At 49.0% G+C, this 18,220-nt stretch overlaps 1 protein-coding gene across 2 annotated transcripts in view; it reads right to left on the bottom strand.

Annotated features, from left to right (window-relative positions):
• The window catches only part of TAF1 (TATA-box binding protein associated factor 1), a 143,679-nt gene that overhangs the window by 32,582 nt on the left and 92,877 nt on the right, over positions 1-18,220 (bottom strand). For both annotated transcript variants that reach the window (XM_077825992.1, XM_077825990.1), the window contains exons 26-31: positions 16,363-16,574; positions 15,999-16,107; positions 15,229-15,327; positions 6,982-7,159; positions 1,432-1,499; positions 920-1,042 (exon numbers count right to left, since the gene is read on the bottom strand). In XM_077825992.1, coding sequence (XP_077682118.1) covers positions 920-1,042; positions 1,432-1,499; positions 6,982-7,159; positions 15,229-15,327; positions 15,999-16,107; positions 16,363-16,574 — 789 coding nt within the window. The remainder of the gene's footprint in view (positions 1-919; positions 1,043-1,431; positions 1,500-6,981; positions 7,160-15,228; positions 15,328-15,998; positions 16,108-16,362; positions 16,575-18,220) is intronic.

The following is an 18,220-nucleotide window of genomic DNA, read 5'->3' as shown; positions in this document are numbered from 1 at the left end:
GGACAGTTTACAGGGTAGAGCTTCCCTGGACCAGACCCCAGAAGCCCTGTCAGTTGGTCACCAACTGCCAAGAAGTTTCACTTTTCCTATTCAGTGGTGGGCAGTAGCGAAAATGACAAGAATTATATCAATTTCAGACAGCAGCTGCTGGGGCTCAGGGAGCATATTTCTTAAACACCATGTATTGGTGCTTCCAAAATGAAATTTTTCCAGAACTTCCATTTTGCAGGAAATTTTGAAAAAATCTGGGTTTGTCCTGATTCAGAACAAACCCACATTTCAAAATGTCCAAATTTCCTGTGACAGAAATTCTGAGTTTCACCCACTCTACCCAAGAGCAGAGTCAGCAGCAGAGCTGAAATCAGAATAAACGTCTTGACTCCTACTCCAAGCAATAAAAAAAGGGGTGATGGAAGAGATATTGAGTCAGACTGTGTCTTCACTAGAAACACTGCAGGAGCACCATTGCAGCTCTGCCATGTAGCACTTCAGCGCAGAGCCTCACTACAGTGACGGGAGAGGTTTTCCCATTGCTGTAGTTAATCCACCTCCCCAAGAGGCGTCTACACTGGGGCTTAGGTTGGGTTTACCATGTCAGGATCTTTCACACCCCTGAGTGAAACAGCTGGATCAACTTTACTTTTTAGTGTTGACCTAACCTCAGTCACAAAATCTCAGCAGGACATCCTGACATAGCATCTCTTGTTTATGTTGCAATATTGTATCAATGTGTAATAGCAGCCACAAAACTGCAAACATCTGCCTGTAATGTCAGGCCATAGCACCACATGTAATGTCTGCTCATCTCCAGTAAATAGGTACGGAATGGCTCTCCCGGAATGGCTCTCCACACCTTCACTTTGAGTACCATTGCTGTACACCTCCTAACTCACACACACACTGCATTTCAATCACATACATCTGGTACCACCATCATTTTTTGAGTGACGATGTTATCCAATATGAAGGAAAAAGCCACTTGGTCATCATCGTCCAGGAGAGGATTAATTGCTTTCTCCAACCGAGCCAGTTTATCTTCCTTCTGAAATGAAGTTAATGGATGTTAATAGGTGATCCTCCATCAATACCTATTCATCATCAAAACACCCTCCACCTTTAAGAGGCAGGCATATATCCACCTGTTTATGAAGATACTCCCCAATAACTGTGTGGTAACCCATCTTGACAACTTACAATAGCTAGGGGAGCAGAGAAGTGTCTTTCTCAAAGAAGAGAACCCAGTGTAAAATTGTTTAGTGACCCGGTAACAGTAAAAATTCATATAAATAGCCAGAAAAGGAAGACAGACAACCCACCTGCCCCACTCATTCTTCTGTCTGCATGTCCAAAACCTCTCTGCCCTCAAAACCCCTCAACCCTCATGCCAGTCCCTCCCTCTCCATTCTGACGAGAACTAATTACAAGACTTGCCTCTTTTAGTTTTTCATCACAGAGGTCCAGCATGGACTGAGATATCTGGGTCAGTGAGTGTTTTGGCCCTGCAAATACACAGCAAGTACAGTGATGCACCTTAGCGTCTGTGGAAGCTTTCAGGACTGGTGGAAGGATGAAGCTCACCATCCCCATGGCACACAAAGGAAAACTCTGATCACAGAACACCTGTGAGCATTATGAGGTAACACAGTAGGAATCTCTCTTTACTCGTTAACTGCATTACTGATTATATTTCTCTCATGGTTTGAAACATGTCCCCAGTCACATACTGTAGTGATTCTCTCCTATGGCATACACAGTTACTAGAGTTTATTATGGACATTATAATGAAGAGGTTTACTTATTATTGTGAGTGTTGTGGCTACATATTCACACTTATGGGATACACCCTATATTGCCATTGAACTTAGGGAAACTCCTAGAAAAGCAGTGTCCATTGGGAACCCATAAGCACCCCCTGGACTGCGCCAAACTTTTGGAGCAGAGGCCATGGAGTCCCCATTTCCTTCTGTTAAAGCCCAGTCATGAGAGCAGAACTCTGAGGAAAGGAAGGTGGACAGGACCCGTGAATATGCAGAAGCAACACTCTCCAAGAGCCAGTTACTGAAAAGCAGAGTCCTACGTATGTCATGATTCCACAGGTGTGAAATTTGTCACAAAAACCGCAACTTGCCACAGAATTGCATTCCAAAATTTCAGCTTCAATTTAAAAAAGAAAAAAGAAAAAGTTACTCACCTTTCTTAACTGTTGTTCTTTGAGATGTGTTGCTCATGTCCATTCCAGTTAGGGTGTGTGCACACCGCGTGCACAGTACGTGGAAGGTTCTTCCACTAGACCCGCTGGGTTGGCTCAGGCGCCCCCTGAAGTTGTGCCTCCATGGAGCCATATATAGGGCCCTGCCAACCTGCCACCACTTCAGTTCCTTCTCGCTGGTCATGCTCTGACACAGGGGCAGGCAGGTGGGTCTTGGAATGGACATGAGCAACACATCTCGAAGAACAACAGTTACAAAAGTTAGGTAACCGTTTTTTCTGCTTCGAGTGCTTGCTCATGTAGATTCCAATTAGGTGACTACCAAGCAGGAACTCTGAGGCGAGGTCTGAGTTCAAGGGTTTGCTGATTGAAGCAACGCTCTTCCAAAGGCTGCATCATCTCTAGCCTGCTGAGTAATGGCATAATGCAAGGTGTAGGTGTGGAATGAGGACCATGTCGCAGCCCTGCAAATTTCCTGGGTTGGAACCTGGGCCAGGAATGCTGCTGAAGATGCCTGAGCCCTTGTGGAGTACGCTGTCAGCACGGGGGCAGGTACTTTTGCCAGATCATAGCACATCCGGATGCATGCTGTAATCCATGATGAAATTCTTTGAGAAGAGACTGGGAGCCCTTTCATTCTGTCAAGCTGTCTGCGATGAACAGTTGAGCAGATTTTCTATGTCCATTCGATATAGAAGACTTTGTCCGTTCGATATAGAAGGCTAATGCCCGGCAAACATCCAAGGAGTGGATTTTTTGTTCCCGGCTGTTTGCGTGCAGCTTGGGGTAGAAAACTAGGGGAAAAATATCCTGATTAACATGAAACTGGGAGACAGCTTTCGGGAGGAAGGCCAGGTGCGGCCAAAGCTGAACCTTGTCCTTACAGAACACTGTGTAAGGAGGCTCAGACATTAGGGCCTTAAGTTCAGATACCATCCTGACAGAGGTTATTGCTACCAGGAATGCCACTTTCCAGGAGAGAGAGAGCAGAGAGCATGTCGCAGGTGGTTCGAAGGGGGGTCCCATTGGTTTGGAAAGAACCAGGTTAAGGTCCCAGGCCAGGATTGGCTGCCGCACTTGAGGGTATAACCTGTCAAGCCCTGTAAGTAAGTGTCCAACTATTGGGTTGGTGAAGACTGACCAGCCTGCAAATGGCAGCCAAGTGGACTTATTGATGACATAGAAAGCCCTTGCTGCTTTAGGAGCAGGAGGTAGTCCAAGATAAAGGGTATTGTCAAGTGCATAGGAGACGTGTTTTTGCAATGACCAAATTGTGAATCTTTTCCATTTGGCTAGGTAGGTTGCCTAGTGGATGGTTTACTACTTCCAAGGAGGACTTCCCTAACTGGATCAGAGCAAGCCAGCTCCACTGGGTTTAGCCATGGAGTTTCCAAGCCGTGAGGTGGAGAGATTCGAAATTGGGGTGCTGAAGGCGGCTGTGGTCCTGAGTTATCAGGTCTGGGAGCAGCGGTAAGGTGATCGCGGTTTCCACTGATATCTCCAGAAGAGACGTGTACAAGTAATGACATAGCCAAGCTGGAGCTATCAATATTACTGAGGCTTTGTCCCTCCGAACTTTGAGTAGCACCTTGTGGATGAGTGGGATGGATAGAAATGCATAAAGGAGGTGGTCATTCCAGGGAAGAAGGAATCAAGCCCCAGTCTGTTTATATAAAACATCGCTGTTGTATTGTCTGTCATGACTGATCCATATCTCTCCTCCAAGTGAGCTTGGAAGGTCTGGCATGCCACACGGACTGCCTTCAGCTCACTGACGTTGATGTGAAGTGAGAGCTCCACTTGGGACTAGAGGCCCTGAGCTCCCATAGATGCGCTCCCCAACCCATCGCTGATGTGTCCGTAACCAGTGACAGGGATGGCTGAGGTTTGGAGTAGGGAATACCCGCACACGCCACTTGCGGGTTGAGCCACCATAGGAGAGACTCAAGAACCGGTTGGCAAAGAGTGATTACCTGGTCTAAACTGCCCCGGTTTGGTCGATACACCGAGGCTAGCCACACCTGAAGAGCTTGGAGTCTCAGTCTGACATGTTGTACTATGTAAGTACAAACAGCCATGTGGCCCAGGAGCTTTAGGCAATTCCTTCCTGTCGTGGTAGGGAATTGTCTGAGACCTTGTATGTTGTCACAACAGGTCTGAAAATGCAACTCTGGTAGAAATGCTCTCGACTGTTTTGAGTCCAATGCCAGGTGCTTGGGGACCGGTGCGGCTCCCCTGCCTGTCCACTGCCAGAGGGTAGCGGTGACCAGTGCCGAGGGGATGGCAAACGACATGGTACCATCGCTGGCTTGCCTCGGGATGGCACCGAGGGTCTCGGGGGTGCCGCTGCTTTTGAGCTCAGTCCCTTGTCTTGCCTAGGTGGAGAAGGCAGCACCGTGAATGCGATAAGTTCTGTCACCGCCTCAAAGGTCTCCAGTGTGGAGGCCAACTCCAGTGCAACAGTCCTTTTGATGCAATTCCCCCAAACTCCCCCTTTAAGCAGGAAGTGAGGGGGTCACTCCTGGGCATAAGCTTGCTACAAGCTGCACAAGGTTTAAACCCCAGGGACTGAGGCATGCCCCAGTACTGGGGAGAGACACGACGAGGGGTACCCCCAGAACAATTCCCTACAGGAATTCTAACTATATACTAACTACTTCTACTACTAACTACTGATTTAACTATTTACAGGAGAAAAGTCTGAAGACTACTAGGGAGAAAGGCTTGCTGAAGCAAGAGAGAACGAACATTCCGGCTAACCATCACAGGCGGTAAGAAGGAACTGAAGTGGCAGTAGGTTGGCAGGACCCTATAAACGGCACCATAGAGGCATGACTCCAGGGGGCGCCTGAGCCAAACCGAGGAGTACTGCTAGGGGAAGAACCTGCCAGCTACTGCGCACGCAGCACACACACCCTGACTGGCATCGACATGAGCAAGCACTCGAAGAAGAACCTATTATTCTAGCCCTCATGTTTGTGAAGAAAACACAGAAAACCAACTGAGCGAAGACTGTGCTTCCTTTGTGAATGAAGCGGCTACAGATTTCCCAGACTACTACAGAATCCACGGAGGCCTACCAGAGTTTAAATCCTGTTTGCTGCTGAATACATGGGGCCTGGAATATGGCAAGGCTTAGCACTTATATAGTGCCTAATATTTTTAAAAATACTTGTCAGATAAAAAGCTGTGTTAACAGGAGTCACAAAAGGGCTGCCTCACAGTGGTCTTTCAGCGAATCAGCACATTTACCCAGCAGCTGCATGTTGCTCTATAAAATCTAAAGATTCATTTTTCAAAAATACATTTCTAGTTGGGATGAAAACCTTGAAATCACCAACCAAATGTAAATCACTATAGTGATGTCTGCCTGAAGCCAGCCCACAACACAAAATTTGGTCAGCATACTTACATCGGTCAGGGTGTGAAAGAACCACACCCTTGACTAACGTAACTCTGCCAACAAGCTCTGGTACCAGATGGCAGAACAAGGAGTAATGGTCTCAAGTTGCAGTGGGGGAGGTTTAGGTTGGATATTAGGAAAAACTTTTTCCACTAGGAGGGTGGTGAAACACTGGAATGGGTTACCTAGGGAGGTGATGGAATCTCCTTCCTTAGAGGTTTTTAAGGTCAGGCTTGACAAAGCCCTGGCTGGGATGATTTAGTTGGGGATTGGTCCTGCTTTGAGCAGGGGGTTGGACTAGATGACCTCCTGAGGTCCCTTCCAACCCTGATATTCTATGATTCTATGAAAACCCCCATGCAAACAGCTATCCTGGCAAGTCCTTTTGCTGGTATAAACTCTGGGGGCGGAGGGTCTAAGTCTCCACAGGGGGGTTCTGCTGGCATAGCTGTATCAGTAAAGCCTTTGGCTATGTCTACACTATGGCTCTTACAGCAGCACAGCTGCACTGCTACAGCTGTGCCAGTGTAAGGTCTCCCATGTAGCTGCTCTTTATGCCGATGGGAGAGCTCTCTCCTGCTGGCAATTAAACCATCCCCCAATTACTGGCGTTAGCTACGTCGGCAGTAGAGTCTCTCCTGCCAACATAGTGCTTCCACACTAGCACTTTTGCCCATGAAACTTATGTCGGTCAGGGAGGTGGTTTTTTTCCACACCCCTGACTGACAAAAGGTTTACCGACAAAAGTGGTAGTCTAGACAAAGCCTTTCTAATGAAGGCTACTCCTCAGTCTGCAGAATATGAAGTAATATCCTTGAGAGGTGTGAATTGCCCCAATTCACTTCAAGCATAATATGACAATGTAAATACTAACATTGGTAACTATCTCAGTGCTGATCAAAGTTTGAAAGAAAAGAGAAGGATGATCCTATCATAAAGTGCACTCTACCAAGAATGACTCATTTTGGCTTCACCTGTGGACAGAGCTCAGGTTATGGCCAGAAATTAACAGGGTACCACCCCCCACAAATCTGACCTCCTGCTGATAAAGCCTTCATTACTTCCTAACTGCCCAAGCCTCTTATTTTGTTTTGAATAGACAGAGTTTAGAGTTCACCCCTTCCAAATTTATAACAAGCTGACTAATTTATTGTCCTCATATCATCTTTAAAGAAGTCTGTTATATTCATCTTATCCATTTCAACAGCGTTAACTTTGCTGCTTTCATCTTTTCCCTGCAGAGTATGAGAGTTTTCCCTCTCCCATGCCACCCAATTCCATACACAAGGCATATGCACAATTCCCATCACAGTGTAACACAGCTCACCAGAAGACAAACTGAACCTCAGTGTTTTAGGGAGCTTCCTACCATTGTACGTTGCACTGTTCTTCACAATCAGCTCCAGATGTTCACGGAACTCTTCCCGGGAAGGGTACAGACGTTTGCGGACATTCTCACGCAGGGTCTGTAGGTCCATAGGCCGTGTAATGATTTTGTAATAGTCTTTCACGACCTTTGCATTAACAGGTGTGTGAAATGGGTATGTCTGAGGAATACAAAAAAGAATGGGCATTCAGTCCCATCAACCTTCACAAGCAGAATAGCCAGCAGATGAGAGGCCCTTCAGGGTATGTCTACATGGCATTTTGGAGTGAGCCTCCCAGTCTGGTCGACAGACTTGGGGTATCGGGGCTCAAGCTAGCACTCTAAAAATAGCTGCATAGACACCACTTTGAAGTTCAGGTCGGACTCAAACTTGGGCTCTGATGTCTACCCACCACCTTAGGCCTCAAAACCCAACCTGCAACTTCCAAGTGCTGTCTCCACAGCTGTTTTTAGGGTGCTAGTGCGACCCCACTATCCCAAGTCTATCAGCCCGGAGTGGGAGGCGTGCTCCAAAATGCTGTGTAGACATACCTACTCAGCTACACATACTGAAGACCACCTGTATGTGACTGTGGTATTTTGTTTCTCTCCACAGAATTTACTATTCTGTTATGACTTTGCCACCACTCTGAGGAAGAAGAGTTTCAGAGTAGCAGCCGTGTTAGTCTGTATCCACAAAAAGAAAAGGAGGACTAGTGGCACCTTAGAGACTAAGGAATTTAACTGAGCATAAGCTTCCGTGAGCTACAGCTCACTTAAGCTCATGCTCAAATAAATTGGTTAGTCTCTAAGGTGCCACAAGTCCTCCTTTTCTTTTTGAGGAAGAAGCGTCCCACAAGGACTTCCGTGGGAGTTACTGGGTGTTTTGAAAGTAGGTTTAGAGCTTTAGAAACTTAACTTTAGGTTCCTATTTTGTAAATCTTGGCTAATACTTTAAAATCAATTTCAACTCTACCTAAAACCAGAAAAAGACAGTTACCTTTTCCGTAACTGGTGTTCTTCGAGATGTGTTGCTCATGTCTATTCCGCAATAGGTGTGCGTGCTTGCCACGTGCACCGGTGCCGGAAGTTTTTCCCCTAGCAGTACCCATAGGGGGGAGCGCCCCAGCAACCCCTGGAGTGGCGCCGCCATGGTGCGGTATAAGGGGAGCTGCGTGCTCCCCCCACCCTCAGTTCCTTCTTGCCAGAAAACCCAGAGGGGAAGGAGGGCAGGATATAGAATAGACATGAGCAACACATCTCGAAGAACACCAGTTACAGAAAAGGTAACTCTTTTCTTCTTCGAGTGATTGCTCATGTGTATTCCACAATAGGTGATTACAAGCTATATCTGTTGGAGGCGGATCGGAATTCACAAATTCCCAAGACGGAGTACAGCCCTGCTGAACCCAGCATCATTCCTGGTTTGAGAGACGATCGCATAGTGCGAGGAGAACATGTGAACCGAAGACCACGTGGCAGCTCTACAAACGTCCTGGATGGGGACGTGGGCCAGGAAGGCAGCCAACAAGGCCTGCACTCGAGTAGAGTGCGCTTTCACAATCGGTGGCGGGGGAACACCCACCAGATCATAACAGGTACAGATGTACGAAGTGATCCGGTTGGAGAGATGCTGAGTGGAGATCAACCGACCCCTCATGCGCTCAGCCGAGGCGACGAACAGTTGCGAGGACTTTCTGACCGGCTTAGTCTGCTCGAGGTAGAAAGCCAGAGCCCTTCGCACATCGAGTTGTGTGGAGGCAGCGTTCCTCACTGGACACATGAGGCTTGGGGCAGAGGACCGGCAGGAAAATGTCCTGACCCACGTGATAGGCGGAGACCGTCTTAGGGAGGAAAGCAGGGTGTGGGCGGAGCTGAACCTTGTCCTTATGAAAAGCCATGTACAGGGGCTCAGAGGTCAGGGCCCTGAGCTCCAAGACCCACCTGGCCGACGTGGTAGCGACCAGGAAGGCCACCTTCCACGAGAGGTGGGACCAGGAGCACGTGGCTAGCGGCTCAAACAGGGGCCCCGTGAGACGGGACAACACCAGGTTCAGGTCCCACTGCGGGACCAGGAGCCTAGCATACAGGAAAAGATGGTCCAACCCCTTGAGGAACTGGCCAGTCACAGCATGGGGGAATACCGTGTGCCCCTGCACCGGCAGATGGAAGGCTGATATGGCCGCCAGGTGCACCTTGGCTGATGAGGGCGCCAGGCCCAGGGGTCTAAGGTGGAGAAGGTAGTCCAGGATAAGCTGGATCGGGGCGGCCACCGGGGAGACACGCCATTCGGCCACCCATCTGGAGAACCGGGACCATTTTACTAAGTAGGCGCAGCATGTGGAGGGCCGTCTGCTTTCCAGACGGACGCGCTGGACCCCTTCTGAGCACATCCTTTCCACTCTACCTAACCACTGAGCAGCCACGCTGTGAGGTGGAGAGCTGCTAGGTTGTGATGGAGGAGGCAGCCCTTGTCCTGGGAGAGCAGGTCCTGGCGGAGCAGCAACGGCTGCGGCAGAGCAACCGCCAGGCCCATGAGGGTCCCGTACCAATGTTGCCTGGGCCACAGTGGGGCAATCAGGAGGACCCGTGCCTTGTCGTATTTATTTTCTCCAGGACCCTGCTGATCAGTGGGAACAGGGGGAAGGCATACAGAAACTGGCCTGACCAGAACAGGAGGAAGTCATCAGAGATAGCACCCCTTCCCAATCCCCCCCGGAGCAGAACCGGGGACAATGCCGGTTCTGCCGCATTGTGAACAGGTCCATTTGGGGAGTTCCCCACACATGGAAGAGCTGATGAGCCACTTCCGGGTGGAGAGACCACTCGTATTGGGAGGAGAAGTCCCTGGGCTCAAGCGATCCGCCCACACAATCCGGGCGCCCAGCAGATGGAAGGTCCTCAGGCAGATGTTGTGGGCTATACAGAAATCCCACAGCCTCAGGGTTTCACAGCAGAGGACTGGGTCCTGCCTTGCCTGTTGATATAGAACATCGAGGCCGTGTTGTCCGTGAGGACCCTGATCACCTTGCTCTGCAGGTGAGAGCGGAAGGCCACACACGCCAGGCATACCGCCCTGAGTTCCTTGACGTTTATGTGTAGGGACAGATCCCGTGCCGACCACAGGCCTTGGGTCTGAACATTCCCCACATGGGCCCCCCAACACAGGGTTGACGCATTGGACATCAGCTCCAGCATCGTTTATCAACAGGCCCAGAGCGGCACACATGGACAGTAGAAGCATCATGTGATCCCTCACCTGCGACCAGGAGCTGCCCTTGACCAGCCAATCGTCCAGATAAGGAAAGATCTGGACCCCTGGTGCCTGAGGTAGGCCGCTATCACCGCCATACATTTTGTAAATACCCTAAGGGCAGTGGATAGGCCAAGCGGAAGGACCGTAAGCTGGTAGTGATTCTGCCCCACCAGAAAACGGAGGAAGCGTCTATGCCCCTCGAAAATGTGAATATTGAAGTATGTGTCCTGCAGATCAAGGGAAGCGTAGCAGTCTCCAGGGTGCAGGGAGGGGATGATGGAGGCTAGTGAGACCATGTGGAGCTTGAGCCTCACCATGAACTGGTTTAGATCCTGCAGGTCCAGGATGGGCCTGAGTCCTCCTTTGGCCTTTCAGCCATGACCACTCCGGGAGGAAAGCACACAACTGATTATAGAAGGGAAGCTTCATTGAGGGGGGATCCCTGGGGAGAACTGGCAGGGTGCTCCCGAGCATCCTGTCATAACCGCCTTTTCCCCGCCTGTTTGCCCTTGGAGGACCCAGGTTGCGGGGCAGGCCGCGACTGTCTCTGAGGGCGCCTTTTATAGACCCTCGACTTGTTATAGGCAGCCTCGTACTTCGGCTGAGTGGCCTGAGCAGGGGCCTGCAGCGGCCTTAACTTAGATTTGGCCAGAGACGGGACATAGAGACCCAGAGTCTGGAGGGTCGTGCAGGAGTCCTTCATGCCATGCAACTTTGTATCCATTTGTTCCGCAAGCAGAGCTTTGCCATCAAACAGGAGATCCTGCATGGCAGTCTGTGCTTCACTGGACAGCCCGGACAGCAGGAGCCATGACGCCCTTCTCATTGACACCGCAGAGGCCATGGACCATGCTGCCGTGTCTGCCGCATCCAAAGCTGCTTGCAGTGATGCCCTGGCAGCCGCCGTACCCTCCTCCACCAGCACCTTGAACTCTTTCTTATCGCACTCCTGGAGGGAATCCTCAAACTTAGGCAGGGAGCCCCACAAATTGAATTTGTACCTGCCCAGGAGCACCTGGTGGTTTACCATCTGCAACTGAAAACTTGAGGAAGAATAAAGCCTTCTCCCGAAAGAGCCCAGCCTCCGCGAATATTTATTTTTCGGGGTAGGGGCTGGTTGGCTCTGCCACTCCCTGTGGTTGACTAACTTGACCACCAGGGAGTTGGGTGCCAGGAGGGCGTAGAGGTATTTGTGCCCCTTGGCGGATACAAAGTACTTGCGTTCTGCCCTCTTAGAGATCGGGGCCAGCGAATCCGGTGTTTACCACAAGGGATTTGAAATTTTTGCCATCCCTTCATGGTGGGGCAAAGCTACCCTGCCCGGTGCCCAAGAGGACAGCACATTGAACAGGGAGCCCGAGGGTTCCTCCAACTCCTCTGCCTGGAGGCGGAGGCTTAATGCCACCCTTTTTAAAAGTTCTTGATGGGCCCTAAAATCCTCCTGTGAGACGGAGGGGGGAAGGGCCGTTATCGCCTCATCCAGGGACGGCGAGGAGGCCAGCATGGTGCTCTGGGTGTCTGCCGGCACCGGAGGATGCACCACATGGTCTGACTCCAGGCACGGTGGCGAGGACAAATGTCCCACTGACCACCTCCTTGGCGGTCTGGAGAGGGAGGCAGACGGTGCCTCTGAGGCTCTGGCACCGGGGGCTGTGTTGGGCCACGGTGCCCACTGGTACCATTGGGCCGGCCACGGGGCTCAGTGCCACTGCACTGTCTGCGGCACCGACGGGCCCAGTTGTTCGGCCTGACTGGCCTGTCACATGGAAGGGCGACTACGAGTGGAGGCTGGGCTGATGAACAACCTGTCGCTGCCATGGGACCGGGAGGAATGGCAGTGCCGGGAGCGACGTCGCCCACGGGACCGCGATCTCGATGTGGAGGACTGGTACCTTCTGTAGGCTGCTGCTCCGCCATCAGCTCCAATGGGCGGACCCGCGATGGCAAGGTGCCGGCGATCGACGCCCTTGGCTGCGGAGGCGATGCCTTGGCGGAGTCTTGGAGCAGGATTCAGAGCGGGAATGGCGTCGACGTTCGTGCCGTGACCGGCTACAGTAATCCCTATGAGATGAGGACCTCTGGCGACGTCTGCCTCGGTCCCGTCGGTACTCACTCCATGATGCAGAGTGGTACCGGTCGGCTCTCAGTCGGACGGTACGCAACCAGACAGTCTGGTGGGAGTTGAGGGCAATCCACGTGGACTACACCCTGAACTGTCGCTGGGCGGCAAATAGTGTCGGGAACGTTCCCTGGACTGAGACTGGTGCTGAGCTGGGGGCGACTGGGAAAACCCAGCGGTGGCTTTCTCCTGGAGCGTGGTGCTGACATCGGCAGCGCTCCTGGTACCGGCATGGACATGACGTCCAGGGCTATCTGCAGGGCCTCCAGCGTTTCCGAAGCGGCCAGGCTACTCCTCTCTACATGAGTTGGAGGCCTAGAGGCCGGAGGGGATCGCGGACTGCCCAACATGGGTCTAGTCTCTGCCCCGGTTTTCCTTGGTGCAACTGCAAAGAAGGCATTTTCTTTGCCTTCTTGTGCCCCATGGACAGGGAGCAGTGCCGACTGGTCGAAGGCACCGGAAGGTCGCTGCACACCAGAGGGCATCCAGACATCCGGGGAGGCTTGGTCCGAAGCAGCTGGGCTACTCCACTCTACGTGAGTCGGAGGCCTAGAGGCCGGAGGGGATCGAGGACTGTCCAACATGGGTCTAGTCTCTGCCCCTGGTTTCCCTCGGTGTAGCAGCGATGAAGGCATTTTCTTTGCCTTCTTATGCCCTGTGGACGGGGAGTGGTGCCGACTGGTCAAAGGCACCAAAAGGTCGCCGCGCACCGATGCCGCAGTGCCTGGTGCCGACTCGGAGCGGCGCACTGGAGTCAGGGTCAGTGCCACTCCATCAGAATAGCCTGGAGCCTAATCTCTCACTCCAAGGTTTAATGACTTGCAAATCTTGCAACTATCGCTTATATGGGTTTCTCCCAAACAGTGTAAACAGTCTGCATGCGGGTCACTCCTTGGCACAGATCACCTACAAGTATCGCACGACTTAAAACCCGGGGCACGCCCTGAACCGGGCACTCAAATTAACTGAACTAAATGAACAGCAAACTAACTACAGGTACAAACACTGAATGAACAAAAAGTTCTGGGGACGAACTACAGCAAAGCTGGGGCAGAATAGTTCCAATGCACCTTCACTGGCGGCAAGAAGGAACTGAGGGTGGGGGGAGCACGCAGCTCCCCTTATACCACGCCACCGAGGCACCACTCCCGGGATCGCTGGGGCGCTCCCCTCTACGGGTGCTGCTAGGGGAAAAACTTCCGGCACTGGTGTACTTGGCGAGCACGCACACCTATTGTGGAATACACATGAGCAATCACTCGAAGAACAAGTCGATATTCAACAGCTCTCTCCAAAGTCCCACATATAATACAATTATAAAGCTGTATAAATTGCTGCACAATTGTCCCTTTTGTATCTGCTCTATAATTGTGCTAAGCTTTTATTTTAAAAAAATTCACTAATCCTTACCATGGAAAAGATAATCTTCAAAGTGTGAAAGAAATGTAAGCCAATACAATGATGTATTGATACGCTGGAGGGTAGGGATAGGATACAGAGGGACCTAGACAAATTAGAGGATTGGGCCAAAAGAAATCTGATGAGGTTCAATAAGGACAAGTGCAGAATCCTGCACTTAGGACGGAAGAATCCCATGCACTGCTACAGACTAGGGACCGAATGGCTCGGCAGCAGTTCTGCAGAAAAGGATCTAGGGGTTACAGTGGACGAGAAGCTGGATATGAGTCAACAGTGTGCCCTTGTTGCCAAGAAGGCCAATGGCATTTTGGGATGTATACGTAGGGGCACTGCCAGCAGATTGAGGGACGTGATCGTTCCCCTCTGTTTGGCATTGGTGAGGCCTCATCTGGAGTACTGTGTCCAGTTTTGGGCCCCACACTACAAGAAGGATGTGGAAAAATTGGAGAGAGTCCAGCGGAGGGCAACAAAAATGATTAGAGAACTGGAACACATGACTTACGAAGAGAGGCTGAGGGAACTGGGATTGTTTAGTGTGCGGAAGAGAAGAATGAGGGGGGGATTTGATAGCTGCTTTCAACTACCTGAAAGGGGGTTCCAAAGAGGATGGGTCTAGACTGTTCTCAGTGGTAGCTGATGACAGAACAAGGAGTAATGGTCTCAAGTTGCAGTGGAGGAGGTTTAGGTTGGATATTAGGAAAAACTTTTTCACTAGGAGGGTGGTGAAACACTGGAATGTGTTACCTAGGGAGGTGGTGGAATCTCCTTCCTTACATATTTTTAAGGTCAGGCTTGACAAAGCCCTGGCTGGGATGATTTAGTTGGGGATTGGTCCTGCTTTGAGCAGGGGGTTGGACTAGACCTCCTGAGGTCCCTTCGAACCCTGATATTCTATGATGTCTATGAGTCTGGTGACAGCTTTGAAAATGTAGGTCAGAATGCAAGAGGCCTATCAATGGGGTGTTGAGTCTGAAGCTTAACGATGACACAATGTCAACATTGTGAATTATTCCACTGTTGATTGTTTAAAAAGAAACATGAAGCTAATTTACTAACTAATTGTTGGATTAGTAATAGATAATGGGGTGTGAATGAAAAATTCAACCCTTTCTCCCCACATTGATCCTCTCCCCACTTTACTGCTCAGATGTCAGGAGGGAAATGAAAGCAGAGATGTATCATCTCCCCAGTGCCAAAAAGGCTTAACTGCTTTCCTGAATCCAAAAGCTCCAGTTACCATACTGCCTAGACATCTATGATTCAGTTACTCTTACTGAAAACAACCTGCAGCACAATAAACTGAAGATTTGAGGGCAATATTCAAAGGATGCAAGTCTGATTAGACTGGACCAGTGGGGATAGCGTTGCATAATTCTGGGGTCTCAGATTCAGCCACGTAACTCAGTCTATGAGCCTACTCAGGACACAGAACTTTGACCACAAGGCCTAAACTTACATTGGGAAGATCCCTCATATCGTTGATAATGCCCTCTAGAATGGATGACAAAGTTACCATAGGGTCCGTTCGTCGCCGATGGATTGACTTGTGAGGCCGCTGAAGAAATCAGATAGAAGTAGGAAGTTAAGACACTTCCAAACACAAAATATAAATCTAAACAAGTTCTCTGTAGGTTTAGTTTATTAATTCTATGGGTGGATATGCAGATACATGCCTCATGTGCTGTACTATGGATAGCCAGGAGCAGAGCAAGGACTGAACAGGATGGACAATGGGTAAATCTGCGAGTCTTTCTGTGACTTCTGCAGCAGCTGGTGATGGCTCAGGTGCTACCCAAGCCAGGCAGCCCCAGGGCCAGCTTCAAAAGTTTGGGTGTGTAGGAGGGGGCTCAGGGTGCAGCTCTCTGGCTCCCACTGGCATGGCCCTGCAGCTCCTAGACGGGGGCGCCAGGGAGCTCCACACACTGCCCACGCCTGCAGGCCCTGTGCCCCTGGCCAGAAGGGGTCCTGGGTCACACGCCACTGCCCTTGCCCCCACCCTGAGCACTCACAGACCTCCCCGAAACTCCCTCCTGAGAACCCGCATCCCCCACCCAAGTTTTAGTTAGGGGTATATAGTAAAAGTTATGGACAGGTCAGAGGCCATGAATTTTTGTTTACTGCCCATGATCTGTCCATGACTTTTACTAAAAATACCCATGACTAAAATGTAGCTTTAATAATTGGACACGAAGAGACTAAAATTGACCCAATTACATCTACACTCACATTCAAGTAATCACAGTGAACAGTGGTCCCAACTCGCCGCTTTTTCTTTGGAGGAAGCTGCTGTTTAGGGAACTTCAAGACCAGTGATTTCCTGCGAACCTCATCTGCACTAGAGAAAAGAAATAGACCTCTTATTTCCTTTGCATCTCTTACCAACAAGACTGCTTGCACCTCAGAATCAGCACTGATCCCATTTGGTACAATACCAAGCTCAATCAGAATTTAAATACTACATTATCAATATATCTAAAACCCAACCACTTCACTCCTGCGTCTACTGCACCTGTGATGTGTATGTCTTTTGCATCAGACCAGAAACTGCCCTTCTCACCACCCATCCCTGCACCTCCAGTCCTGCCCTCACCTCTCAATCAGTTGCTTTCCAAGGACAATTTTGGTCCCCTCCACTTTGATAAGCTCTTCATTATCATTGTGAATAACTGTCTTTTCCAGCTCTTCCTCCTGCTCCTCTGTCATGGCAACAGGGTTGGAGGGTGGGGCATTCGTTTGGTAGTACAAGGGACAGAATTTATTAGTTCTCATGTGTCCAATTGCACCACAGGCTCCACATTTTAACTGCAGAAAAGATCAACAAGGTGAACAATTAAAATTTATTCAGAGTTGAAGGCCAGATGGGAACTATAGATCTAGTCTGACCTCTCACATATCACAAACCATTAAATTTCACTCAGCTATCAGTTTTAAGCCCTGTATAATTTGTATTTGGCTAAAGTATAAGTTCCAGAAAGACATCTAGTCTTAATTTGAAGTCAGAGACAGAGAATCCACCATTTGATTTAGAGGTAAGATAATTACCAATTTACCAGTAAGATAGCAGCTTCTTACTGTCCTGATGTTCTAGCTCCAGATAACATCTAAAGGAAATAATTAGTGCTGTTGATTAATCACAGTTAACTCACGCAATTAACTCAAAAAAATTAATAGTGATTAATCACACTGTTAATAGAATACCAATTACAATTTTTAAAATATTATTGGATTTTTTTTTACATTTTCAAATATATTGATTTCTATTACAACACAGAATACAAAGTATACAGTGCTCACTTTATTATTTTGATTACAAATATTTGCACTGTAAAAATGATAAAACAAAATAAATAGTATTTTTCAATTCACTGCAGACAAGTACTGTAGTGCAATCTCTTTATTGTGAAAGTGTAACTTACAACTGTAGATTTTTTTATTTGTTAGTTACATAGCTGCACTCAAAAACAAAACAATGTAAAATTTTAGAGCCTACAAGTCCACTCAGTTCTACTTCTTGTTCAGTCAATCGCTAAGACAAACAAGTTTGTTTACATTTATGGTAGATACTGCTGCCTGCTTCTTATTTACAGTGTCACCAGAAAGCGAGAACAGGCATTTGCATGGCACTTTTGTAGCCGGCTTTGCAAGGTATTTACATGCCAGACATGCTAACCATTCGTATGCCCCTTCATGCTTTGGCCACCATTCCAGAGGACATGCTTCCATGCCGGTGGTGCTTGTTAAAAAAAATTATGCGCTTAATTAAAGTTGTGACTGAACTCCTTGGGGGAGAATTGTATGTCTCCTGTTCTGTTTTACCCAAATTCTGCCATATATTTCATATTATAGCAGTCTCGGATGATGATCCAGCACATCTTGTTTGTTTTAAGAACACTTTCACCACAGATTTGACAAAACCTAAAGAAGATACCAATATAAGATTTCTAAAAATAGCTACAGCACTCGACCCAAGATTTAAGAATCTGAAGTGCCGTCCAAAATCTGAGAGGGATGAGGTGTGCAGCATGCTTTCAGAAGTCTTAAAAGAGCAACACTCAGATGTGGAAACTACAGAACCTGTACCACCGAAAAAGAAAAACCTTCTGCTGGTGGCATCTGATTCAGATGATGAAAATGAACATGCATCAGTCCGCTCTGCTTTGGATCGTTATTGAGCAGAACCCGTCATCAGCATGGATGCATGTCCCCTGGAATGGTGGTTGAAACATGATGGGACATATGAATCTTTAGCACATCTGGCACATAAATATCTTGCAGTGTCAGCTACTACAGTGCCATGCGAATGCCTGTTCTCACTTTCAGGTGACATTGTAAACAAGAAGCAGGCAGCATTATCTCCTGCAAATTGTAACCAAACTTGTTTGTCTGAGTGATTGGCTGAAGTAGGACTGAATGGACTTGTAGGCTCTAAATTTTTACATTGTTTTATT

This window comes from Eretmochelys imbricata, chromosome 9 (assembly GCF_965152235.1).
Source record: "Eretmochelys imbricata isolate rEreImb1 chromosome 9, rEreImb1.hap1, whole genome shotgun sequence".
Lineage (NCBI taxonomy): Eukaryota > Metazoa > Chordata > Testudines > Cheloniidae > Eretmochelys > Eretmochelys imbricata.
The sequence above is the reverse complement of the archived record's forward strand: the minus strand, read 5'-3'. Positions and strand labels throughout refer to the sequence as shown.